Source organism: Lipophrys pholis (genome assembly GCF_963383615.2).
Source record: "Lipophrys pholis genome assembly, chromosome: 2".
NCBI classification, from domain to species: Eukaryota; Metazoa; Chordata; class Actinopteri; order Blenniiformes; family Blenniidae; genus Lipophrys; species Lipophrys pholis.
The window spans coordinates 3,837,435-3,864,314 of record NC_137636.1 but is presented as its reverse complement, the minus strand read 5'-3'; the positions used below and the strand labels follow the sequence as shown (position 1 = coordinate 3,864,314).

Here is a 26,880-nt window from a genome sequence, read left to right as displayed (position 1 = left end):
AAGAGGAAATGTTCAACATCAGATCTCATTGTTGCTCTTTTACATTTTGTCCTCCCCCCTCTCTCCCCCACCCCCATTCTTTTCCGTGACACACTGGTCGCAATGTTTGAACTTGTGGTGGTAGTGTAGAGAAGTGCTCGATTATAAAACGGAGGATACACCCGCAGCGTTGTGTGCATCGAAAATTTATTGTTTCAAAGTGTAAGACTGTGGAAAACTCTGTCACTCTGTTTTTCTCCGGTTGTACGCGGCGGTCGAATTGGCCTACCTCAGTGATCTCTCACTCTATGTTGATTCCACTGTCATCAGCCAAATTCAGTTTCTTTTTTCTCCCACTCACTTCAAAATAAAATCCCTTTTCTACACGTGTTTGGAGTCTGCGGTCCTTTGTGCGTCGACGTCTTCGGTCTTGATCTGCACATGGGGGGGGGAAACCAACACGGTCCATTTGTAAACGCATTTTTAAAGGTGAATTGTCGCCACACCGCCAGAGAGAGAATTAAACTGAGCTTCACCTGAATCAAGAAAACGAACATGTTGAATGGCAAACAAACACCAGTCAGCCACAACATTAGAACCACCTCCTGATTATTGTGGACGTTCCTCCTCTGGGCGCCGTTAAGCCAAGATCAGTGGTGTACTCCACTTATTCTTCAGTTAGCATCGTGTACGCCCTTCTACAAATCCCCCATGATGCACCACTCGGCAGTATCGACGAGCCAGATTGACCATCTTTTTCCCTAATATGATGGAAGCTATGACTCGCCCTACTCTACCTGGTGGCGAGTACCCGCTGCATGTTTACCGTGCAGCATGAGGGCTGACGAGCCAATCAGAGGCAGACTAGTACGGGTTGTTAAGAGGTAAATACTGCCAACTGATAAATTATACAGAGATTATGTGAAAATGAAAGGACTTTCACTAAATAGTCGTCTTACATGCGACTGTTTCTAAAATAAAAATATGCTTTAAAAGAAGGCAAAGAACGTTCGATCTGTTCAGTCCTGCAAATTGTGAGGTGGAGGCTCGACCTCCGCCTCCAGGATCCTGCACATCCAACAAATGCTCTGTTGGTTTGGATCTAGGGAAACTGGAGGCCAAGTCAACGCCTCAAACTGGTTGTTGGGCTCCTCGAACCTTTTTAACTTTGTGTGGGGGTTGCATTACCAGCCTCGAATCCAGGACCTCTACATCCCATCATGCATGTTTCAGAAGCCTGTTGCAGCAGGAAGAGACCTGAAACACCCTGGGTGGGGGACCTCCAGGGACCAGGGTCGGACTTGTGTTGTACATGGTCTGAGGTTGATGCTACGTGTTAAAGCAACATGCACATGGATGGAAGAAGATTGATGAAAGTGTGAAACTGCCTCCACCAGTTCACCTTCTTCCTATAATGCATCCTGATGGAAGGTATTCCAGAGGCAAACCACACACACCTGAACCACCGTCCATTACACTGTGGTCCAGTTCTGACGCCTAACTGACCGTCGTTGGTTCTTTTGATGGTCTGCTCTGCAGCTTGGGGCCACTGTCGACTGGGAAAACCCCATAAGACCAGCAGGTTTGGAGATATTCAGACCCAGTTGTCATCAAACAGAAAGTTCACTCAAAGCCAGATATATCCCGCCCACTAACGGCAGGAGCCACGATACAGCCCGGGCAGTAGTCATAATGTTATGGCTGAATGGTGTATCACAACTGTACAGAAATACTTTCAGTCATATTATACTCTCTGCATTGATACTTGACATTGATGGCTTACTGTCCCTGCTATGACGTGACGAGAGAAGACTTGTGACATCCAGACCTGAAATTCCTCGTCACTTACAAATCCCATTCTGATGATGCAGGTCTTTGATTGGCCGTTTCGCTTTTCTGAGGTCAAGAGGCTGGATCGTTGATGTGCTCACACTTTATTTGTCTGGTCGCACCCTGGTACAATTTCTGCTTTGAAGAGTTCATTTGATCTGCAGCTTGTGGCTCCAATCTGATTGAAAGGAGGCATCTGTACGCTAGGAAACGGACTGCGGAGCAGCTTCATTGAAGTCCGTTGGGAGTATGGAGTAAACCTTTCAAGGTTTTATAGACTGTGGCTGAGATCTGAGTTGGTCAATATCCAACAATCCGTCCATCCTCTCCACCTTTTTATGGAGTTCAGAGTCACAGGGTGCTGGAGCCAATGTGAGTCATTCAGAATAACCCAGGGTGCATTGCGTCACACACGTGATTGTACGTTCCCCACCTGGATGGGTTGTTGGCACGACGTTCATGAACCAGCAGCTTTAAAGGGAAGTCTTCTCCCCGATACAAAATATACAGTCTGATAACGTATTCCAGGTTAGTTTGTGACGGTAAACGAGTGAATGTTTGTCCTGTGATGGAAAGCCTCCACCCAGTCAGCCGGGGTTCAGCTGCAGTGATTCGCAACTCTGAATTGAACAAGTCGGTACAGAAGATGGGTGTGACTATGTTGCATCGTGGTTCACCTTGAGCCAGGGTGTAACGGCCGTGCACGCAGCTTTTCTGGTGACGTCGTTGCAAAATGAACATCCCTGCACTTCCAATATTAATGTGTGATTTTAAAAATGCTCTTTTGTACCAGGGAGCAACACCACCAAACGTGAACACTGATTCAGTGTAAGACTGAAGGAACGCGTGTTTCACGGTGAAACGGAGGAATTTAAACTCCAATTTTAGGCCAAGTCTATTGGTACGAGTGGAAAAGAGGCAGATGATCCCAAGTCTCCAGAGCCAAACTACAAATCTACAGGCAAACACGTCTCAGTTATAGTGATATACTTAGCTAAAATGTAAAAGGATGGTTATTATTACAGCTTGTACTGTTAGGATTAGGCAAGAGTACGGCTTCATAACGTATCCTCTTATGCTTGCTGGAGTCAAAGAATTACTACTGTCAAAGGTGCCGCTTCACACAAAACCTCGCACCAGAAACATTCAGCGAAAAATCTATCAAGCGTCACAATCATTACTTGCGCAGCCACGTCATACAAAAACAATGGAATTAACAAATATACACGTTGTTAGCTAAAAAGGTAAGGTGTGACAAATAAATAGAAGCAAATATACATCACCCCCTCCCCAACCTCAAAATTAGCCCTAAAAACCAGCAATAGCCAGCAAAGCTTCCCTTCGGACTGCGTTGCCGCGGTAACGCGTCTCCACATCCGCTCTGCTGCGTCCTCGCAACAACACGGAGCTGTCCCGCTTTCCTTGGAAAAAGACTGCATGTTTAAGAGCCGCGCCGTCTGGAGCTGTGAAGTAGATTTATGGCTGACACTGTAGGTGAGTATGGGATAAGCAGCTTTGTGGTGAAAAAAACAAAAAAACAAAAAAGAAACACGTCTGTAAAAGGTGCAAAACTACTTCACGTCCACCATTTTGAGATGATGTTGCAGCTCGCTGCAAAACCGGGTCTGCAGCAGGGTCTAAGGCTTCAGGGAGGAGGAATCAAAAGAAAGAGTCAGTTCATCCCTACGCTATTCACAAAAGGTGGGATTTCTGAGGTGGTTTGGTCGGTGAGGGAGGAGTCCGGGGACGCGATCAAGGCTTCGTCACTTGGACAACAGGGCAGGAATAGTGAGTAATAGTGAGAGGTCCACGTCCGCAGGTTGATTAGCACTTCTCTAAAGCCCCGATGTCTCTGGGCTGCGACAGCAATTATAGATAGACAATTATTTTCAGTTTTCATGAATCTCCTGTAACGTGAATACCACGCCAACACCCTGCAAATATTTGGTCAAAATATGGCCGGAGTTCAGATTCAGCATTCGCTCAAAATTGGCAATCGAACACTCTCTCGATATTTGTACAACACTCCTTCGACTTTCAAACAACACTATTGACATTTTCACGGTAGTCACTCTACATTTCCACGTTACTTTGTAGAGATTCACACAACACTCGCGAAATGCTCGCCCAACGTTCCGTTAAAGCTACAATGACATCCACTCCACATCAACAGACATCCGCAGCACGTTTTGCTCAACAGTTGCACATTTGCAATAATTGTGCGAGACGTTTTTTTCCCCAATTTCAATCTTGTCAGCAAACATCAAAAGTTATGCAAATGTGAAGATCAACATTCTGAAAGCTCTTTTCTCACACGTTCTACTCCACAGAAACTAGATCGAGAAGGTTTGAGATGAGTTGGAGACCTCTGCAACGACTATGAAACTGTTTTACAAAAAGCACAAAGGGAAGCCTTTCGCAGTTTGTCGCAACCCAACGAGATCGGGGCTGAAGTGATCCTACCAATGGAGGGAATGCCAGATCATTCAAGGGGTCATATTAAACAGCTTTTCAACACTTTCACGTGGTCTTTTCGGTCCAAAAACATTGGATTCAAACTTTATTGCCCCAAATCCAGCTTCTCCTTGATTTTCCTCCATTTGAATATTGAATCATAGGAGCTGCATTCAGAATCTGCTGTGTCTCTGTGAGCTGGACTGGCTCCGCTCACACATGCCCATCTTGGGAAGAGGAGTACTTCCTCTCGTGGTGCCATGTGCCAGAGCAGAGCTGCCTAATTGTGGGAGGAGTCAAAGGGAGGGCCTACCTTGATTGGGATTGGCTAAACCCCCGATGACACTATATAGGGTTTGATTTCTGATTGGCTGGTTGGAGCAACACACTTTTTAAAACCTGAAACAAGCCAGGGAGAGAGAGGACAGACTGTCTTCACCTCTGGGGCGTCAGTCCAGGTATGGGGACGATTAGTACTGTTGGAAAACCTTTAGGAAGTGAATTCTGCATAATATGACCCCTTTCATGTTCACCTATAAAAAGAGAAAAATCCTCAAATTGAGCACATCTTGTCTTAAATCATCTCGAATCTTGATTTAATGCTAAAGTTTCACTCTCTCAACTGTCTCTCCTCCATCACTCATGATATTTGTCGTTACTACAATATTCCAGTACTTGCATCAGTTAAGACATTACGCAACATATTATTGAGGGCACTAATGCGGGGCAGCAGAACTGAAGTCATGATATCATGTGGCATATCAAAAGAGCTGGACGTGACGGCTCAGAAGCTCGTCGGAGGTCAGATGGAGGGGCGGGGCCTTGGGGCGGGGCGGGGGAAGCAGCTTGGCCAGTCCCGGAGGCTGAGAGGTCAGACGTTGTTGGGGCTAACGTTCTTCAGGTTGTTGAGCTCCAGCTCCAGCTGGCGTATTCGCACGTCCTTGGTGGTGAGCTCCTCCTTCAGCCGCCGCAGCTCGTCCTGCTGCCGGAAGAACATGCGCAGGAGCTGCCAGAAGACGAAAAAAACAAGAGAAAGCGTGTCCATGTGAATGAATGTCCACAGAAAGAGGATGTCAACAACGAAACAGTTTGCTTTCGCCCCGTTTGTCAGGTCTTCATTGCTCTCTTAACCATAACATCATATCAGACGTAAACCAAGGAAACAATACAGGTGCGATCAACAACTTCCAGGACATCCAGCATCACAAACAGACTCCTCCCTCCAACCAGAGACATTTACTCTGGTTCTTAAAGAACCCAGCTCTATGTTTAGGCCACGAACAGATCATCTTTGGTGGATTCATGTCACATGACTCAGATGTTAGAGCGAGTCATCTCTCCATCAGAATGTTACTGATTCAATCCCCCTTCTGTCAACGTGCCCTTGAGCACGACACTGAACCCCAAACTGCTCTCAATGGATGTATTGATCGCTTTGCATGGCAGCCGCCTCCACTGGTGTGTGTGTGTGTGTGTGTGACTAACGGGGGCTGTTAAATCAGTGGAAAAGTACAGAAAATAGCCAATCCCTCGGAGCAGCTGAAAAATAATTGCCTTCAAGATCAATAAAGCATCTATCATCACCTGATCGTCATCTTGCCCTATGGAATGAGACTTATACCCTTTAAAGCCACATCAAACAAACACACTAAAGTTTTTACCTCCAAGCAGACAGACTCTTTATTCAGATATGTTCAAATCTAACAACCTCAGAGCAGAGAAAGCCTCAGGCTCCTCCGCCATCTTTTCTCATCAAAGAATTGGATCCACTTCCTCGGAGCGCCGTGATTGCAGCCATTTTCTCTGCATACTTCTAATCACATGCTGGTGCAAAGGGTGAGAAGTCAAAGAAAAGATGCGATATTAAGTGTAAAGGACTTCTCCACACCTCGTTCTCCGTCCTGGGCGGTACGTTCTCCAGCAGGTCGATCCCATTCACCACCACGCTCTTCTTCTCCTTCGCCGGCGCCTTGAACACCAACTGGTTTGGCCGCTCGTAACCGTCCTTCAGGGACATCAGCACCGGGTCTGTTTGAACCACCGAGCACAAACACTGTTCACACAAAGCCCACCGGAGCAGCTTAAGACTCCCAGGAAAGCATTTTTAAGAAGCAGGAGAAATCCTCTGACCATCTCCTGACAACAAACCTTATTTACCCAGAAAACCCTTCAATCTAAAACCTTTTCCATCGGGGGACACAATCGTCATTTTAGTGTTGAACGAAGAAAGAATGAAAAACGAGATTCAAACATGAAAACTTTATATAAAACCCTTTCACAAAGACAACACTGTGAAACACTTACATACAGATACAGTGTGGACCTAAAGTGTGAAGAAAGTACTGGATTTGATTTCAAACCACTGAAGTCGTGTTTTTTTCCTGAGTTGATTTCATGAATTATTTATTTGTTCCAATACAGGATTACGAGGTCATTTCCATCAATATTAGTAAATATCTTGTCGACTGTGTCTGTTAGTTTGTTTTCTTTTTTCTTACCTCGATCAATCCCACTCAGCCATTCACTGGCGGTCAGTGCAGGTTGAGTTCCAGCTGTCATGGGGTAGATGTCCTCCTGGTATGTATCTGACTGTAAACACAGTTCAACACGCTTTAATCTGCTTCGCTTTGAAACATCTGAGACAGTAAAAGAAAAGGCATAAAATCTCAGTATCTTCAAGTAATAGCAGGGATTTCTTTGCACACGTCTGAACAGATTCTGAAACGTTGCGAATTTTACTGACACTCAAGTCAACATGAGGGGGTAGAAGATGTTCTGCTCACCTACATCCTATAAACATATTGTATATACAGGTCATGAGATAAACAAGGTCAAAATGCCTGCGTGTCACATGATACTCTATAAGCATAAAGTCCCCGCTCAGAATTCACAGGATATTTGCTCAACATTCACACGATTTCTGCTGGATGTTCACTATGATGTTCACAATATCTGCACATCATTCCCAAGATATGATTCCCTGACATTAGTCGGACTCTCACTCAATATATCCATGTTTATGGCTGGACATTTGCATGATAACGTTTTGTTATTTGCATCAGATTCGCACGACATTCGCATAAAATTTGGGCGACACCCGATCGAGATTTGCACAGTATTCGCTCTACTTTTGCATGGTACTGCCTTGGCAGTTCGTCGACACTCACCAAATATTCGCTCACCATTCACACACTTTGTGTGTAGAGCATTTGTAGAACACTCGCTCAGTGTTTCCATGACACCCAATCGACATTTCCATTATAACACCTTCTTCTTGGCACGATATTCAATTGACTTCACGATACTCGCTCCACATTTGTGTGGTACTGGTTTGGTAGTTGTTTGACATTCACACATCGCTGTCTGCACGTACTTGCTCTACATCTGCATGATGTTTACTTTGCGTTCATAAGATACTTGATATTCCTGTTGCTTGGCGATTGTATGACTTGCTCGACATGCACAAGGTACTCGTGACTCACTCCACATTTGTGCAATTTTCGGTGTTTGCACGGTACTAAAGAAAGAAAAAGAATTAGAAAAGAAATAAAGAATTAGGACCCAAACCTAGGTGAGGACCCCTGGTAACTACTGACGGCTTATATCTCACCACGATGAAACTAAACTGCAAAGGATTCGAGAGTATCTTACTAAAGTTTACACGTTTACACGGGCCAGTCTGGAAAGTTCTTTGTTCTTTGTTGTTCTCTCTCCCTCTTCTATTCCTCTCTCTTCCTCTTCTATTCCTCTCTCTCCCTGTCCTATCCCATGTACTTCTCCCCCCAACCGGTCAAGGCGGATGGCCGCCCTTCCAGAGTCTAGGGTCCGCCCCACGGTTTCTTCCTGAAGAGGGAGTTCTTATGAACTTCTCTCCATGCGAGGGAGTTTTTCCTGGCCACTGTTGCTTGTTACATCTGCTTGCTTTGGAAGGGTTTAGTTGGGTTCTGTTGTGCTCGATCATTGTAAGAGCGCTTTGAGATGTTTGTTGATGTGATTTAGCGCTTTACAAATAAAATTGAATTGAAATTTGACTCTGTTCTCACGATCTGGACCAGCCCAGACGGATCACAGCTGTATATTATTTTTCTCAGTCATCATCTTCGGTTGAAGCCATAAAAACAAACTTTTCCTCCCTTTGTCCTTGTTCCCTCTCAGCTCTGATTAGTTTGCGCTATAATTCTCTCCATGACGAGCCCAAACACTGAATGTCACTGTGCAGCCAAAAGATGTTAAATGAGGCCATTAAGTGGCTGATAAATGTATTAAACCTCAGCCATGATTGATAATGAGAGAACATTATCTCATTTGTATTAAGCCCCACTTACCCTCCGTGGTACAATCATGGAAATGGGCTCAATCAAACCCTTGAGGGTGACTAGTTTGTAGAAGCGAAAGACCTCGCAGGCGGCCACGTCCAGCCCGTGTTTCGGCATCACACCTGCAGACATGAAGCAGAAGTCACGTGGCGACGCCGCAGTTTCCACGACATCGAAACCTCTTCCCAGAATTCATTAAAACCTTGAAGAGGAAGAAAAAAAATCAACCTGCTGCGAAATGAAGCCGCTGGATGCGTTCCGAGGGGCTCATTAAGTTTCACTGGGGGAATATTTTAATTCATCTTTTCACTGGATGAGTTTGAACCTTTCAGGCGTCGTTTTCTGAGCTTATTTTTCACCGTGACTCATTTCCCTCGTTCCTCCGCCGCTCAAGACGGCTAATGAAGCTGGGAGGATTTCTCCTTTCCCAGAGATCGACGGCGGACTCACCGAGTCCTTTCTGCGGAGCCGGGGACCTGAACTCCATGAGGTACTGAAGGTACGGCTTCTCCGTGGTGACCTCGAAGTACCGGATGTTCCCGTCTCCCTGCCAAAGCAGCGTGAGAGTATCCATATCACATTCTTGATATTTAGAAGTATGAATCCGTCCATCTTCTAACCCCGGACAGGTCAATGGTTCATCAATTATTTACGAGTCTGATATGATGATATGTAATATCTTGGGTGAATGTGAGAACAGCCTGGCCTTGGTTTTTGGAACAAAGCCTGTTAGGCTGGACGACAACGTCTTTCCTTCCTGCTCACATATTTGTAACGACAGACTAAGAAAAGCACGAAACACCGAGGCGTCGTTTACACGACAGTGTTTTAAGTGTAAAAGCATTGTTTTTGTGTTTTTCTGTATCTGTCTGAGTATTTGGTGTTCAGCATAAATAACTTTTTTTCTCACTCGCATTCATAATTTCCATTTTGTGTTTTGACTTGCATGTGTTTGTTGTTTCAAGTGGTTTTTTTTTTCTTTCTGTTTTTGGTGTATTTTGGCCAAGTATAAAATGCTGCAGTCTTTTTGTTTTCACAGACACTTTTTTTAAAAAACCTTTTTGTAAACAGAAAGATTTTAACCTGGGTTAGGGTTAGGGTTAGGGTTAGGGTTAGGGTTAGGGTAAGCTGGATGAAGGAGCACAGGAGATGGATGGATCCGGTGTTTGACATATCAGTTTTATTTTTAAATGAGCAAATTATTAATAAAAAAAAAAGATGTAGTAGATAAAAAAAACAAAAAAAAACAACTTTGTGTCTAACCTTGCCTGCCAGGTACAACATGTGTGTGTCGGCATCATAGAAGGGAAACAAGAGTCCTGAGAGGCCGTCGATGTCCTCATCCACAATCGGCATGGACAAATCCTCCTGAGAAGCGCAACACACATGGGATTACACACACACACACACACACACACACACACACACACACACACACACACACACACACACACACACACACACACACACACACACACACACACACACACACACACACCTGGTCCCAGAGAGCGATCTGCCGGGTGTTCCAGCGTGAGACTCCGGTGGTGAGCAGCCGCTTCATGTTGCCCAGGAACACCACTCGGTTCACGCGGTGGTTCTTACAGCTCGCTTGCTGTTGGAGAAGACAGAGAGGAGAAACTAGAGTATCATAACAGAGATATTTTTCATCGCGGGGGCGCCGTCAGTTTCATAAAAACGTGAGACCTGAAGGACTCGTCCGGAGCGCGGCTCGATGACGCGTAGCTTCTTGTCTTTGCAGCTGGTGGCCAGCAGGCCGCCGTCTGTGTTGAAGGACATGCTGAGGATGACGTCGGTGTGGCAGTCGATCATTTTCACCGGCTCTCCGATCTCCAGGTTCCAGATCAGGATCTGACGGAACCACACAGGACTGTTAGTACCACAGCTACTGCTGCCATTACAGTTGTTCAGTCTGGTGTGAAAACACATTGTGCACCTATGAATCGTAGCAAAAATCTCATTACGTATCATTGCCGCCATACCTTGTAGTCGTAGCCGGCGCTGAAGAGGATGCCGCTGCTGGTGGGGTGCCACTCGATCAGGCCCACCCGCCTGCTGTGGCCGTAGAGCTCCAGCACCGCCTCCGTCATGTTGCGCCTCAATCCGCCCTCTGGGATCTCCCACACCCGCACCTGCAACACGCAGGAACACACGCAAACTCACATTGGAAATATGAAATCTGAAGTCCAAATATGTAGTGTAAATAAAACTTTGAAATGTGTCTATTTAACCTCAACTCGTCCTGTTTAGGTCAGTTTTTTTAAACCAGTTGCTGAATATTTTCAATCTTTGTATTTTTAGTGTATATGAATGATTATTTTGTATTCTCCACTGTTGCATCGAGCACAGAGATGGTAGTGGATATGAAAACATCTGTATTAGTACCATGTAGCAGAACAAATTCCCTCAAAGGTCCCATGTAAAACAGTTTTTCAACAATTTCAAATAGTTGTCAGAGGTCAAACAACATTGCATTCAAAGTATATTTCCCCAAATTCAGCCTTGGTCCTGAATTACAGCCAGTCTAAAAGTCCCTCTAGTGACCCGACTGAGAACAGGGTCTTTCTGTGTCTGTACCTTTAAATGCTAACGAGCCGTGTTTATCCACGCCATTCTCTGGGATAAGATGAGTGTTGCCACATTGGGCTTCTTGGGGAGCCTGTTTGTGTTACCCTTATTTATTTAGTGCAGTTTTGTGCTTATGACACATTCTTTATTATGCATATAATAGTGTTATAGTTTTAACACGCGTTTCTACAGAAGTTGAGTTTTGCACTGGTTTTTGTTGAGGATTTATTGCTCGGACTCGTAGAAAATCTGCTTTTCAACCAGTTTGAACCAGAACCTGGCCCAGAAGGAGGCTCCTGAAGACGTTTCAGAATGGTGAGTGTGTTGTTAGCGACTACCAAGTAGCTAACGCTAGCTCCCGCTAACTTTTACGGTTTTTCAGATTTTACTGAATCTATTCAGGATATCAGTCATCTTTGTAAGTTTTTTTATCTACTTGTGTGAGGGTCAAAGTGAGTGTCTATTACCAGAGGGAGTGGATATTTCCCTGCATGACATCATCAAGGGAAAATCTCAGCTTCGCCTGTATGAGCACAGACTTGCTACTCACACACAGGCTAGACTGTAGGGACACATTAATGTTGGACAACCATTAGAAAGTGAATTTTCTTTATAATGTGAGATCTTTAGAGCTGGACTCATGGAATCATGTGTCTTCTCTTTACAGTAACATCATTACTACATGTTAGTGGAACACTCATTTTGTCTCAGTAATGGCCTTTTATTCTTTTTTTTTTTTTATCTCCAGAGCTTTCACTATGAAATCCTCCCGACAATCAGTGCGACACAGCTCCAGATCAAAAATAGCACCAGCTATCAATGCAGCCGGCTGCATTAGGATTAGGCCGGATTACAGCGAAGGCTGGAGGCTCCATGTTGGACCAGATGAGATTATCTTTCAACAAGTGAAAGCCCGACGCAGGACAGAGCTTTAGTGTGCCTGGTGGAGTAATGTAACAGGTGCAGGATGGAGGAGGACGCAGGCCTGCAGCCTTGCTGATGCACATGGAGGAGAAAGGGAAGAGGGACTGAGCTCAGCTGAAGTTTCTTCAATGTAATACAATCTGTGCCTTGCTCAAAGGTTTTTCACATCTGCTATTTGATGTTTTAAGGGCAGAAAACAGCTGCAAACCGCAAACGGAAAGCTTCCGTTGCATTTTTGGTGTCCGTTTACGAGACAACCGTGCTTGGAGCCACTGAAAACGCAACTTTTCGAAAATGCTTTGACTTTGTCTCTGTGGAATTCTTTGGGGGGGAAAACGCTACTTTTCTGAAACGCTGCTACGGCGTATGTCATTGTGGCCGTAGTAACTAGTACTTCCACGCATGCTCAGTAGATGGATAACAACAACGTTTCCCTCCAGATTGCCGTGACTCATTTTCAAATGTCGTGTAAACGTGAAACTTTTGTGGAAAAAAAACACAAAAAAACCCAAAAAAACGCAAAAGCAATTATGTGTTCGTTTTGTCTTGGATACGAGTGTGCTGCATTAAGTTTGGTCGGTGAGGCCTGCTGTCTGACGGCGCCAGTTTACCATTTACCATCTCTGTAGCTCCCACTAGTGGCGAGCGGCTTCATGACAGTTAAGCACATTTTTACGTGAATAAAATTAGTTGAACAGACGAATATTCCTTGTGCAGACGAGCGTTTAACCGTGGAACTTTAGCTATCATGTGTGTCCACACTTATCATTGATTTTATTATGACATGGGATCTTTAGACAAAAATGCACACTGTGAGAATTTATGGCCATCTTTCAGTATTTCGCAGTGTTTTTAATATAATGTGTGTTTTCAGGAATACTGTGGTGAATCGTTTTTGAAATGAATGTATCCAAATATGGACACAAACCTCTGTTTCTCTGCTTTGTGGCAGTGAGAACAAGACAAAAAGACGGGACAATTTCTGCTGAAGATTTAAAATAGCGGTCTAATGAGCCGGGATGTGTGCCACTAACCGAGGTGTCCTCCGAGCAGGACGCGACGATGTTCTCAAAGAACGGATTCCACTTGATGTCCAGCACATTTCCCTGGTGTCCGCACACTTTGGGGAAGTGAGAGTCCAGGCGGCCGGACTGAAACACAAACGCAAACAAATATTTCAGATTTCACAGAAAAACAAATCATCAGTTTGATAAAGGTCTTCATTGAGCTCTCTGTATTTGATTCGGGCCTCTTTAACATAATGTTCAAAATCAAAATGCATCGATTTTGCATTTTCTTGTAAGAAAAGTTTTGCGTTGACACATTTTGAAAATGTGTTTGTTTCCAAAGAAGCTGCAAAAATGATTAAAAAAACCACCAGTTGGCGCTGTTACTTGCTTATTATAGATATAGAGAATTACCAGACAATCTAAATTGAAAGCATCAAACACAAATTAAGCTGAGAAACAAGAAAAAACTTAGTCTACTTCGTTTTTATAGTATATGGCTAAAATCCTCATGTTAACCTGTTGGGTGGTCTAATCCATTAACTTTGAAGCTGAAAGGACAAAACTGAGGTTCATGCTCCATCCCTGTCTTATCACGCTCTCGTAATCTGGATTTTCTACAGTCTATACACGTAACAAAACGATTCACCATTTTAACTGCTGAGAATTAAAGATGTTTCCCATTAAAGTGTAAACTGCGGTTCTAAACTTAGAGCTGACTTTGGTCTAACTACCAACAAAGAAGGAGGATGAAGCTGATTTTTCACATTGATTCAGTACTGTAGTGGTTTGCACGCTCGCCGCACAGTGACAAGTTCCCCGATTCAAGTTCAACATGATAAGTTAAGATATTCAATCATCTGTCCCACAATGGGGGGAAGTGAACAGTTCATAGAAGAGTGGCAAAATAAAATATTATGAACAATAAATAATAATCATGCCAAACAATAACAACAATAGTAAAATTATACAGATTGATATCCAGGGCCTCGCTGTGGAGTTTTCATGTTTTCTCTGCACTACAGCTTCCTCACACAGTTAAGAAAATGTGTTTATCAACACAATAATTAACAAAAATAAATGTGACTACAAATTGAAGCAATTAAAAACAAAATTTGTACAAAACATGAGCAGAAAATATCAGTTTCATATAATCTCAAATTATTGTCTACTGAGTAAAGCCCCGCTTCACTTTTATTGAGCCTGAACGACTCATATGAGGTAATAAAAATGATGCCACTGACGCCACAAACAAGCAGAATGTGTTGAGGTTATTGCGGAGGGACGTCTGAGGTGTTGCTGTAATAACAAGCACAGTCCACAGGGGGGCGCTGGCCCATAACCACACAGAGTGGAAGCCTGCTGAAGTCAGTCAGGAGGTTGTGAATGTTTCATGTCACCTCAAATCCACTGACCCCCTTCTTTTATTTCCTCTGAGATTTGTTCAGGAGCATCAGGTCAGTGTGTGTGTGTGTGTGTGTGTGTGTGTGTGTGTGTGTGTGTGTGTGTGTGTGTGTGTGTGTGTGTGTGTGTGTGTGTGTGTGTGTGTGTGTGTGTGTGTGTGTGTGTGTGTATACTGACTGTCTATCTATCTATCTATCTATCTATCTATCTATCTATCTATCTATCTATCTATCTATCTATCGATCGATCTATCTATCGATCTATCCACTGACAGCCTTGCTGTAGTGAAGCAGATAAAAAGCAGTGAAATGTGATTTTGCGACTCGCTGCCAGACTCGCTGAGTGCGGCGCTAACAAGACTGAGGGACACGAGCCAAAACCAATAGAAGTCATTCTGAGCCAAAACAGTCCAGCGATAATCCAGCCGAGGTGACAGAAGAGAGGAAAGAGGAGACGGAGTGACTCAGCAAGACGCAGCGATTCGACAAACACAATGGACTCTATGACAAAACCTCTTGAAATGTCAAATTGTGAAATGTGTCTCTCTTTTTCCTCCCTTTTGATATTATTCTGTGACTCTATTGAATGTTTAAAACCATAAAATACCTCCAACAAACGCCAGCACCATGTTACCTGACGGTGCGTTCTCTTTCTGTGCCACTAGGCGGCAGTCATTAGCCCAATAAGTCCACCCAGCTTCACTTTGCCCAGAATGCTTTTGAAGACAATGCAGAATTCATGAGTTAACTGTGATGCTTTTAAATTAATTGTCGTCGTTCAACAATTAAACAAAGGACTTAAAAAAGTGTTTTATTAGCATTTATCGTGTAGCTGTTATCTCAGTTCATGTACTGTATATGTGAAAATTAGATTGGCTCTCGGTGGCTCTGCTTAATGTTTTGAAAACAATGTCTGTTTCCGTGGAAACGTCAGAAACCCAGAAAATTATTTAGTTAGCATGACAGGCCATTCGTTGGAATGTTGTTTGTTTATGTAATGAAACCACAAACACATGCCCCGAGAGAACAATACAATATAAACATTAACAATGGGAGAACACGGACATTTGTATGGACAGACGACCCAGTGCAGTTGGATCGTTATTACAGTGACTGTCAAAATAAAACTACCAAGTTGGATTGTTATTACAGTGACTGTCAAAATAAAACTACCAAGTCCCAGGAGAAAATCATCTGGGAGTCATGACACTCTGGAGGAAAACATTCTTACTGTCCATCTACTGAGCATGTGCAGAACAACTATTAACTACAGTGCACATGAGCAGTAGCAGCGTTCAAGAAAACTTGTGTTTTCACAGATATGGATTCAGTGTATTTTCAAAAAGTAGCAAAAGTACCGTCATGTAAATTGACTCCAAAAATGCTATGAAGCTTCATTTGAAAACGCTGTCTATTAAAACGGTGCTTTAATTCATCTGTGGTTATTTCTTCCACAGAAGAAGACACTGAGACAGGAAGTCAAGCAAAGCGATGCTACCGGTGTTAGCACATGTGGCTAATCAGTTTCTTAAAGCCGAAAACACCGATGGGATACAGCAAAATGTGTCTCCGTGTTGAACTGGGATTAGTCAGACTTTTTGTTGTTGTTGTCATGTGCATGTAGTGATTATTTCTCTTTGATTGCCAGCTCGTGCTTCTTCTGCAGGCTTCAGCGTGTTTTCATAAATTCCCACAGAAAACACGGCTTTGATGCTAATGCTACTCCGCTAGCAATCAGGTATTTGGTCCGTTCCGTGGTCGTCTCTCTTAATTCAACACTTTGTAAAGTGATCCTGAGAACCAGAATGGACCTACTATGAGGACAGTTTTGGCCAGTTTTTAAAGAAAGAAATCTAAAAAGTGTAAGATCCAGGGAGCAGAGTGAGTTCTGGCGACAGCTTCTCTCCTACAAGCGTGACAGTGAGTTTTTAACACGGCCTCAAAAACATTAATAAGACAGGATCCCAGGGACTCCCCATTTAGGAGGAGCTAATTACCTGCAAAGAAAGAAGGCCTGCTGGGACCTGAAGGGTTCAGAGAGCGATATGAGGAAATCAGAAAGGATAATGGAACTTTAAATGAATCAAGCTTCACGTCTTCCCCACTGTTACCAGACAAAACATCCCAGAAACGTATGGATCTGGTATCTATCCACGGTTCCAGCTTCAATCCAGCATCTGTCCATATGTCAGATAGTAAACCTCAAACTGCTCCCAATGGATGGACTCAGCGTCTTGCACGGCGTGTGAATGGATGAATGTGACCAACATTGTAAAGTGCTTTGGGGACTCTTAAATCCGAGGAGAAGTAAAATCCATTGACCATGTACTCATACGTTAGCCCTCCAGAGGCTACGAAACAGGATCAACACGACCAAGGTATTTCTACTTCTATTTCTACTGCTGCTTTCGAATCCAACCGGAGACAGAATCTCTCCAGCCGGAGACGTCTTCGTTTTCCCCAGATGTGCATTTTGCCTGTTTTAGAATTTAGAAACACAGAAAACACACAAACAAACAAAGAAAAAGGTTTTGGGCTCCTAAAACATTGCGCCTTGTGAATAATCAGCCAAAAACGGCGTGTTAATGTGAAACAACGTTTTGGTGTGGACAGGGTCCTCAGCCTCATGGTTTGTTCTAAATACATTTTTATGTATTTTCTGAAATGACTGTTATTTCCCAAATTTGACTGTAGAGGACAGAAAACTACATTTTGGATTTGGTGTGCATTACTATGTTTCTCAAGGTTTTGCCAGGTTTAGCCTAATTTATTAATTAAAATGTATTTATTGCAGATTATTGAATGCAGACCAATAGATGTAAATCATATAAATTAAATCTGGTCATTCAAATAATAACAAATGGGATTTTTTTTGTTTGTATTTTTAAAAAATTACTTTGCGGCCCTCAGCCCAATGTTGGGTTCCTTAATCGGCTATCAAAAGTTGAGAACCTCTGAAATAGATCTTAAGATCAGCAAAATCATTTCATACTGATTTATAAACATGAAAGAAAGCAGGGAGAAAATATGTGACGTCATCTTTATTAACATTAGAATTAAACAAGAGAACTTCAGCTATGGGAATGTATACTTGTTTTAAGATGTGTGTAACTTTAAATTAGAACCTTTCAAACCTGCTTGGCACACAATAACAACGATAACAACAAGAATCACTGGAGTACCAGTGAAGGTCCACGCCCACTCTGCTGCTGGTCTTTGTCTGAGCTGACGACCACGTGTCTGTGACCTTGTGGGTTTTTTCTTTTTTTTAATTTCCTGGGTTGGTGCGTGTGCCAGGTGGAGCCAGCAGCAGTCCGTCCTCCCTCCATATGTTCGTCCCGTCGCCATCATGTTTCAGCCACGCTCACACCTCAGAGGACGTGTTTGTTTAGCTGGTGAACAAACACCTCAACAATTCATTTACATGTGCGTCATTGCTCGGTCCGCCTGCAAATGAAGCTGTGAACTGTGAGTTTCTGCACATTTTCGAGACGATCACAGCAACGTTACGATTTAAAGGGGCAGTACGCACATTTGAAGTGGTTTAAGTCTGCTTTAGGGGGCAGTAGTGAGTCAGTGTGATTCTTGCTTTTCTTTATTTCAGCTATTTTGAAGTTTTATAAGAGTTTTGTCAGTTTTTTATAGTTGGGCTGCAGCCTTTATGGTCTTCACTGTTTGATTTTAATGTTTGAGACAAAAAAGAGAAATTATCACCTCAAACTAAATTTTATATTTGATTTAATTTTATTTTATTTGTATGAATGGTGAAGCGTTATGCATTTTAACATGTGTGAACATCACTATAATAAATGTAGCACAGCACAAAAACATCATAAAAGATGTTTTTGTTTGTATTCAAACTTATTTAATTTAAAAAAGACATACCTTGACTTTAAACTAAATATTACAGTTAATGCATGTAATTGTTAAAGCTTCGTAGTTTCTTTCTGATAAGCAAACATTTAAAAAGAAAATCTAATAATGTAGCGTGAATGTGATGACCTTCTATCTTTAGGTTATTTTATAAACATAAATTAGAAAATTAAATACTTTTCAAGCTTTATGAGCATTAGCAAACACATGTCATCAAAAAAAGTGAGAAAAAGATTAAGCTATAACTAATTTAACACAAAGATACCCAAAGATTAATGAATACCACAAATATTAAGTACTGTCTTTTACCTACAGTTACTATAGTGACAAACTGTGAAAGTGTGCAGGTATATTACAAAAGGACATCAATGGGCCTAAAATAACCTAAATACAATTCAGTAAAACAAATTTACTAAAATAAATTCAGAGTACCGTGTTTTCTGGACTATAACTCTCCTTATATTTAGTTGTTTGCGAAAATCATGTGACTGATACTAAGAAGCAAATTATTTGTCATAAATTACTGTACATTCCATGTTGGACCACCAGATGTCAGTAAAACAACAGAAAAACGTTGTTTTTTTTTTTCACTTGAAAACGTTGCCATGTAAACGGGGCCTCCAGCAAACGAAGGGAGAAACGACCCCGTTTCCAGCAGATCGTTCTGGTTTAAACATGCTCTGATGCATGCAGGAGCCTGAACACTGGGATGTTCCTTAAGGGCTTCGCTGAACAAGCACTTTAATCCACGTTAATGAGGGTCTTAGTAAATCAGTCCCTTTCCGTTCTCTAGCAGTGGCTGATTCTTGGAATTTAAGTATTTTGCTTTGCCTCTTCTTTTCTTGACTTGACTTTAAATACTCATGTGCTTTGAGTCTACTTCAGGGGGAGACAAACATGAACCAGAACATCACCAGCAACCACAGACTCACCTAATCTAGTGGCTCTTCTTCCATGACTGAGCACCTTTAACTCGAGAGTCGCTCAGCTTCCTGAATACGTCTTGAGCCTGATAAGAACTCCACTCACGTGGCAGCCCGGAGCTTTTCCGCCACGTTCTCTCTTAAAGAGGCAGAACCCTTCTCTGCTCCTCAGATTCACGGCATCAAAAACATCCGGAGATACAGACCCTGTTTACATGGCAACGTTTTCCAGTGAAAACATAAAGCGTGCAAAATGTTTCAGTTTCCACGATGACGGTGCTAAAACTCTTTGAAAATGCTTTGACTTCTTCTCAAAGGAAACTGGGGGAAAACGCTACTTTTTGAAAACGTTCCGACTCCGTCTATGTGGAAACGGAATAAAACACAACCGCCAGATTGTCTCCAGAGTGTCATGACTCTCAGTCTAACTTCTCCTGGGACTTGGTAATTTTATAGGTGACAGTCACTGGAACTGGAATTTCTGTGTACTGTCATCGTTAACATTTATAGTGTATTGTTCTCTGCACACGTGTGTCTGTGATTTCATTACAAAAACAAACAACAGCACCCACTAGTGGTCTGACCTGCACGCTACATCGTTTTCAGCATTTCTGCCGTTTCCTTGGAAATGTTGCAGTACAAACATGAAACATTGGGCCAGAGGTGTCATTTTGTAATGAAAGTTGACGTGTCGAAGCAGAAAAATGAATAAAGTTCAGACGGTTTGACAAGCATCAGGTCAGAACATAAAAGGGAACTATAGGAAAGTGATAATATAATGTTATGGCTGATGTGTGTAAAAGTAAGCAGAATGAACTTGCTGACACTGAACTGCATGCACACGTTCTCTTTTCCTTTAACGAGAAGGAGAATTTCACACTTTCCGAAGCAACGAGGCAGTTTTTTTGTTGTGTTTATGGGCGATGCAGCTCGGCCTGGACGAGCTTCTCTGGCAACACCACTCTGGCTTCAGATCTGCGGCTGGCAAGCTTTACCACGCCACTTAGAGTCTGGGCTTCATTTCAGTGAAGATTCCGATTTTACTATGCTGGAATGTGGCTGGAAATATCTGTAATTTTAAGCATGTGCACGAGTAGTCAGTTTCATTACATGCACCGAGTCCAAGAAACAGAGTTGATCCCACAGTGAAGTGGAGTGGAGGAGCTGGGACAGAGGAATGAGGGTTACCTGGGACACCGGGATAACGATGAAGGAGCCCCCGCCGGCGCTCTCCGTCACCACGGCGACGAACTTGGAGTTGACGGCACAGAAGTGGTTGTCGTGGACGTTCTTGGTGATGGGGATGCCGTCGTAGCAGTGCTCCCTGTTGCCCACTTTCCCGTAGACGTTTCGAAACTTGGAGCTTCGGTAGGTCGGACGCCATGACATCTGAGCGGGGGACAGAGAGGTCAAAGGTCGGCATCAAGAGATCTGCTGAACCTGCCTTATTCTATCCATCTATACCTGTATCGGGCCCAATACTGCACGGAGTATTCGTACTCAGATATTCAAAAGATCTATGCTACAACTCACTGAGTGTTACGTGACGTTGCCTGCAGGTACGCAAGAAAGCACAAGCAGTCTGGAGATTCTTTAATGTGATTGAGAAACACAAAAGTAAGACAGACTGTAAACTATGTTCTGCCAAATATCAGAAGGAGGAGAAAGATAGTTTGTACATCCCTCCATCCGTTTTATCAGACGGCAAACATTCGTCATTATAACTGCAGAGAAAGAAGCGGTGAAGACTGACGCTATGTTTCCCCTCTCGCAGAACGCACAGTTGCTGGGTAGGCCGTCCCATCTGTTCACACACGATAAGAGTCACACATGCAGTTGTGGGAAATGGTCCAAATTGGTTCTGGGTGTGAGACGTTCAGAGGGTGAAAACTGGGTGGAAAAACCGCTCTGACAGTGTGGCGTGTCGCCTCAGAGCTCATGGTTAATGTGTCAAGGAGGGAAGGCAGGGGTAAAGACATCAATTACACCACAAACAGGAAGCAAAGTGATTGATTTCTGACAGGCAGGTTGTGGAATGTGTATATACACTCATATTTGTTTGTTTTGGTTCTAATAAGTCTTGTTCAACAGAAACTGGTAAATATTCAAGGTTTAACTTTGGGAGCCGCTCTAAAACGTTTTCAACGGCGTTTCAATTTGCATTTTCACTTGAAATCATTGCCGGCATTAAGCAACTTGTGGTTCATTGTCTTCGACAGATGGACAAGAAGGGATATGAAGACGCCACCAATGGAGCCACCAAAGCCGCCATTGTTTGCAGCCATTGACGCCGACAAAGGCAAACCGATCGGACTCAAGACGCCTCCTTTGTTTGCTGATTCACCACACAAACGCGCTTCTGCTGGAAGCTCTGGATTACTGGTCGAAGTCGACTCAGTCACAGGACGTGAATGCAAAACCACCTTTGACCCCCAAATGGACAGAAGCAGCGGGAATTCCTCCAAGCTATAATTGGGGAAACTTTTTCAAACCGGATTCATTTTTCAATGAGACGAATGACTGAGACTTTATCAGTTGACCACAGGAACTCGGCGGGGAGGGGAGGCGGGGGTTCCGACTGTGGTCAGATCAGCAGCAGGGTGACATCAGGCGATCCTCCATTCAGTATTGTTGCTGGGATAAGGAGAGGAACCGGTGTATGCATGCAAATAGGAAGCTTCCCCTGCTGCCTTTGTTTCCCCCCATCAGCTTCAAACAGACCACACAAGGGACGGGGATCACTTCGTGGTTAATTCAGCTACTCAAATAAAGAACTTTCAGTATCTGGCAGCTATTTTAATATTGCTGTGTGATTATGACAGGATTAAGCGGATCAGGTTACTGATGATACTGGTGATTTACCGTGACGACTACTATATACATTTTGTTTCTAGATGGTGTGTCAAACTTATTTAATCTTTCATCAACTCCAATTTAATCATGAGTGGGCAGAACCTTGTAAATTAGTGCTATAATGAGCTTTCAATTTGAACTTTAACGTTTTTCTTTGTTGTTGCGTGGAGTAGACTGATGAAAAGGTCTATATTTTCACAAAACTAGACAATTACTGCAGAATATCACCAAAATCTCAATATGAAACAAATTTTAATGAAACTTTCTGGTGCAAAATGCAGCGAAATGTCCACAAAAACCTCTCATAGCTGTTGCATTCTGATGGTGATTTGAGGTGATCTGAGCATTAATGTTCATCTTGTTTTAACGTCAGCATATCAAATGAATAAAAGTAACCAAGATTCTTTACTTAATCTATTTAGATTAGAGTTTAGTTTTTTTTACAATGTTATTCACCTCTACGCTCTTCACTGGCCGAATGTTTTACACGAGTTTAAAAATATGCTGGATTATTTTATACACGACGGAGTTAATGAACTTAAAAATGTAGCAAATGGAACTAATCAAATCAGAATGCAAATGGCGCCCGTTTGCGATGAAACGTCTCCAGGCTAAAGACGCTTGTTTGTTTTACACGTGTATCTGAGCGTCTCTTGTGGTTTGTCCATCACAGGCAAGCGAACAAAGAAAACAAAGGAGGAAAAAAAAAAACATTTATAAACCCTCCCAGCAAACTGGGCGTAAACCTGCCAACCTCAGTCTGTTGTGATGTTCTTTATAAAACAAAGCGGAAGCCAAAGAAATACGATCGAGACAAAGCAACCGCACAGAATGAAGGAAAACACGAGGACAACGCTCAAATTCTGTTCGATCTATGGGACATTGCTGAAATGGAAATGCAGAGACTCAGAAGGTTTTTGAAGATGTAAACCAGGAGTGTCAAGCTCATTTTAATTTAGACCAATTCCACCTATAGACCTGGCCGGACTGGTTACATCGAGCCATAATGACCTGGACTGGTAACATCGAGCCATAATAACCTTTAACTTTAAACTTTTCTTTGTTGTCACGCAGAGTCTACGTGATGGAAATGTTACAACCAAACAACTACGACCAAAAATAACTACAATCTGAACATGAAGCCAATTTTAATGAAACCTTCTGGAGCAAAATACAGTGAAATGTCCAGAAAACGTCTCCTACAGCTGCTGCATTATGCACGTTTTTTTTTTACAAACTCACCCTGATAAAAAAATGTGAAAATTTGACTTTGTCTTTTGGGGTTTCAGGATTGTTGTTAACCACAAACAATCTGTAAAGAAAATCTCAAGACCGTTGTCTTTCTGAACAAAGCCTCAATGCTGCAACTACAGATCGGTGTAGTTTCTGGTGTTATTTCGAGATTCTCACTGTCTCGTTCGTCTGTGTTGGTTGTGTTCCTGCATTCCTTCTCCTTCTTTTCTCGGTATTTGGATTTTTGTCTTGAAGATCCTGGCTGTGTTGGCTGCTCGCTCCACCTCCCCTTTCCTCCAGTGCTTCCAATAAAGCAAGTTCCTGGAACCTGAGCAGGCTGAGTCTGGCTTAATGAGTCCTTCCTCAATCACCGATCCCCGACAGCCACAGTGCTGTGAAGGACGCACTAACTTTGCGCAACAGTTACAAGAAAATCAGGAATTCTTGACCTCATAAATTTGGCTTCTCGTTCCAGCGAGAGATCATTTTGTCGTCAGACGTCATAAAAGATGACAGGTGAAGTTTTTGATCGTGTTTGAACTCGTAAGACGGACGGAGATTAGTTGAAGACTGAAAAATCAAAAGACAGAAGCATAAATTTTAACCTGAATCTCATTGAATTTAGGTTTTATGTATGTTGAAGGAATGTCGCGTCACCTCCTGGGAAACTCGGGTGAAAATTGGAATTGACGTTGTAAAATACTCTCACGACACTCCCTTCAGATTTGCAGGTGATTTAATTTTGACACGCGCTCGGCACAAATGTTCCACAACAATCACACGATGTTCCATTTTTGCCAAATACTTGGTCAGTAGACACCGAGCAGAATGGAAATCAGAGAATAACTTCAGAAGCTGCTGGATGAAGACCAGACTCACATGCTGAAACCATTTTGATTTCATTTTCGTTTGGGTGTCCGTCTACATGACAACGGTTCTCGGAGCCCCTTGATGACGCCGGAGCTCCACCTCCGTGCTGCTGCTGCACATTGGTGCCACGGACGTAGGAAATAGTTGTTCTGCACACGCTCAGTAGATGAATAATAACAAAAATGTTGGCCTCCAGACTGTCATGACTCCCCGTCCATATTCTCCTGGGACTTGGTAGTTTTATTTTGACAGTCGCCGTACTAACACACTTGTTCGTCTGTCCATACGAACGTTTATAGCGTATGGTTGTCTGTTGCATGTGTGTGTGGCTTCGTTACAAAAACAAACTGACAGCACCAACTGGTGGCCTGACATGCAAACTACATCATTTTCAGTGTACGGAGATTGTTTTCAAAACTTTGCAGAGTAAACACGAAACGTTTCTGCAGAGAAATCTCAAAAACGTTTTCACTTGAAACTTAAACTGGGTCGAAGTTGTGCAGTTTTTTTTTTTCTTTTAATTTATAAAATTTCAAGCAGCATTTTTCCTGAGGCTCCATGATCTTCCAATGTTCCGAAGCATTTGTGCTTTGCTGGAAACACGTTAATGACAGGAACCATGAACCAGACATGACAGATTAGGAAACGACCAAGAAGAACCTCAAGACACGAATCAGTCAAACATAAGAGATGACGAACGCCAGGCCGGTGACGTTCGGTCCCATTGTGAAGGCCTAACTTGTTGCAGAAGACGCTCTCCCGCTGTATATGTGCAGCATGTAAACATCTCATGCCGTCCCTCTGAAAACACGTCTGTCCTGTGTGAGCAGCATAAAGGCGGCTTGTTAAAGAATTAATGTGGAACAGAAGAGCAGCAGCGAGCCGCCGGAGGGACAGTCGGAGGACAGACACGCTCTTTCACTGGTCAGCAGCACAGAGGGGACGTCTGTCTGAGAGCGTCTTTCTTATCTCATGAGGGAGTTCACAGCTTGACGACACACACACACACACACACACACACACACACACACACACACACACACACACACACACACACACACACACACACACACACACACACACACACACACACACACACACACACACAACAATCTAGTATCTCTCACATCATAAGACTTGTGGGTTGTGAGCATGATTCCCTCTGGCGGCACACACTGTGAGGCCGCTCCAACATACTTTCATGTTGTTTTTAACTCCACTTCCACTCATACCTAATAAACCTCACACGCCTCCTCGGCCTCCTAATGCCACCTGAAAATGTCACCTTACCTTCCCGGTGTCGTCACAGTGACACCTCCTCTCAGAATACGAGCATCCGCCCTCCTCTCTGAAGCAGCCGGGACCTTTTCTCTGCCTTCCTTCCCTCTCGAATGCATTTGCTCTTCTTCCTCCTCGCTCATGTTTGACCCCCCCCCCCCTCCCCTTTAAAACTGGCTCTTCCCACCCTCTTCTCCTCCCACGAGTACAGATAGCTGGAGGGCCCCCCCTCCCCCCTCACCCTCCCCTCTCCCATCCTGCCACTCAGACCCTCTCTGCATCTCTTTCTGTCTGCAGACTGGAGGCCATTCATCCTCCTTCCTCTCTCCCACCCGCAGCTTGTTTGGGAACCACATGGCCTTTTCTGGATGATTCCCAGCCAACGCTCACAATTCCCTCACAACCATTTAACTCTCTTATCTCCACACTTGTAATCCTAAACTTTAACGTGGAATCTTTCTAAATTCCCTCATTTGAGCTCAGTTACGAGGCTGAAGTTACGAGGTAATCTGAGTAATCTGATTGGATGGCATTCACATCATGAAAACACCTTTTATCTGATTCAATTATTACAACTGGGCCTCAAGGCTCTGGTCACACAATGTTTTCAAGTGAAAACAGTGTTTTGGGGGGGTCCATTCACACACCACTGGAAACGCAACCTTTGGAATACGGCTTCCAAGGTGAACCTTTTTGAAAATGCTCCAACACTCCATGGAAATGGGGGGGGGGGGGGGGGGGGGGGGGATGGTGTAAGTGTAATCCTCTGCCAGTCCAAGGCAAATGAAACCTCTTAACTGATGATGAAGATAAAGATTAACGAAGTGAGGAATGAGGGGGAAACCGAGGGAGGAGCCGAAGAAATCAGAAAACCCAGGAAAAAAAGTCAAGAAATCATGATGGAGGCAAACGCAGGGGGTGAAGGTAATGGCGGCGAGGCCGCGGCTTGGGGGAAAAAACTGCAGTTTCTGTGGAAATGTACATAATTTTCAAGACGTTGCCGTGGAAACATGAAACTTTTCGCAAACAATGACGCGTTTTAACTTGAAATTTTTTCATATCGACGGGGCCCAAACCTGAAAGATCCTGTCGGTGCGAATGTGAGCGTGTGCTCACCTGTCCGGGTGTTTCAAAAGTCGTATGGAAGACAGACATCTATTAAAAAGTTTTATTATTTTGCTCTTTCAAAGCTAATATAAATCCAATTTGTAGAATTTCCTCGTTTGTTAACAGTCTGTGGAAAACGAATCAGTTCAAGTTGTTGTAGCTCCTTTTCGTCATGTGATTTCCGAGGAATAAACACTGATGTTCAAATTAACTGGAGCTTCTTCAGGAGCTGATTGCGTCT

At 43.3% G+C, this 26,880-nt stretch overlaps 1 protein-coding gene across 2 annotated transcripts in view; it reads right to left on the bottom strand.

Moving 5' to 3' along the window:
* Window positions 1–1,899: 1,899 nt before the first annotated feature.
* coro2ba (coronin, actin binding protein, 2Ba) overlaps window positions 1,900–26,880 on the bottom strand; it is a 67,958-nt gene continuing 42,977 nt past the window's right edge. Inside the window, exons 1-12 of one of the 2 annotated variants that reach the window (XM_080489648.1) lie at window positions 25,545–25,682; window positions 20,487–20,687; window positions 13,127–13,243; window positions 10,583–10,732; window positions 10,287–10,451; window positions 10,078–10,194; window positions 9,843–9,947; window positions 9,030–9,126; window positions 8,589–8,701; window positions 6,762–6,852; window positions 6,152–6,291; window positions 1,900–5,269 (exon numbers count right to left, since the gene is read on the bottom strand). In XM_080489648.1, coding sequence (XP_080345774.1) covers window positions 5,135–5,269; window positions 6,152–6,291; window positions 6,762–6,852; window positions 8,589–8,701; window positions 9,030–9,126; window positions 9,843–9,947; window positions 10,078–10,194; window positions 10,287–10,451; window positions 10,583–10,732; window positions 13,127–13,243; window positions 20,487–20,687 — 1,431 coding nt within the window. In that variant the 5' untranslated portion in view covers window positions 25,545–25,682 and the 3' untranslated portion in view covers window positions 1,900–5,134. Of the gene's footprint in view, window positions 5,270–6,151; window positions 6,292–6,761; window positions 6,853–8,588; window positions 8,702–9,029; window positions 9,127–9,842; window positions 9,948–10,077; window positions 10,195–10,286; window positions 10,452–10,582; window positions 10,733–13,126; window positions 13,244–20,486; window positions 20,688–25,544; window positions 25,683–26,880 lie in introns of those variants that run through there. The other variant, XM_080489647.1, reaches the window with a different exon arrangement.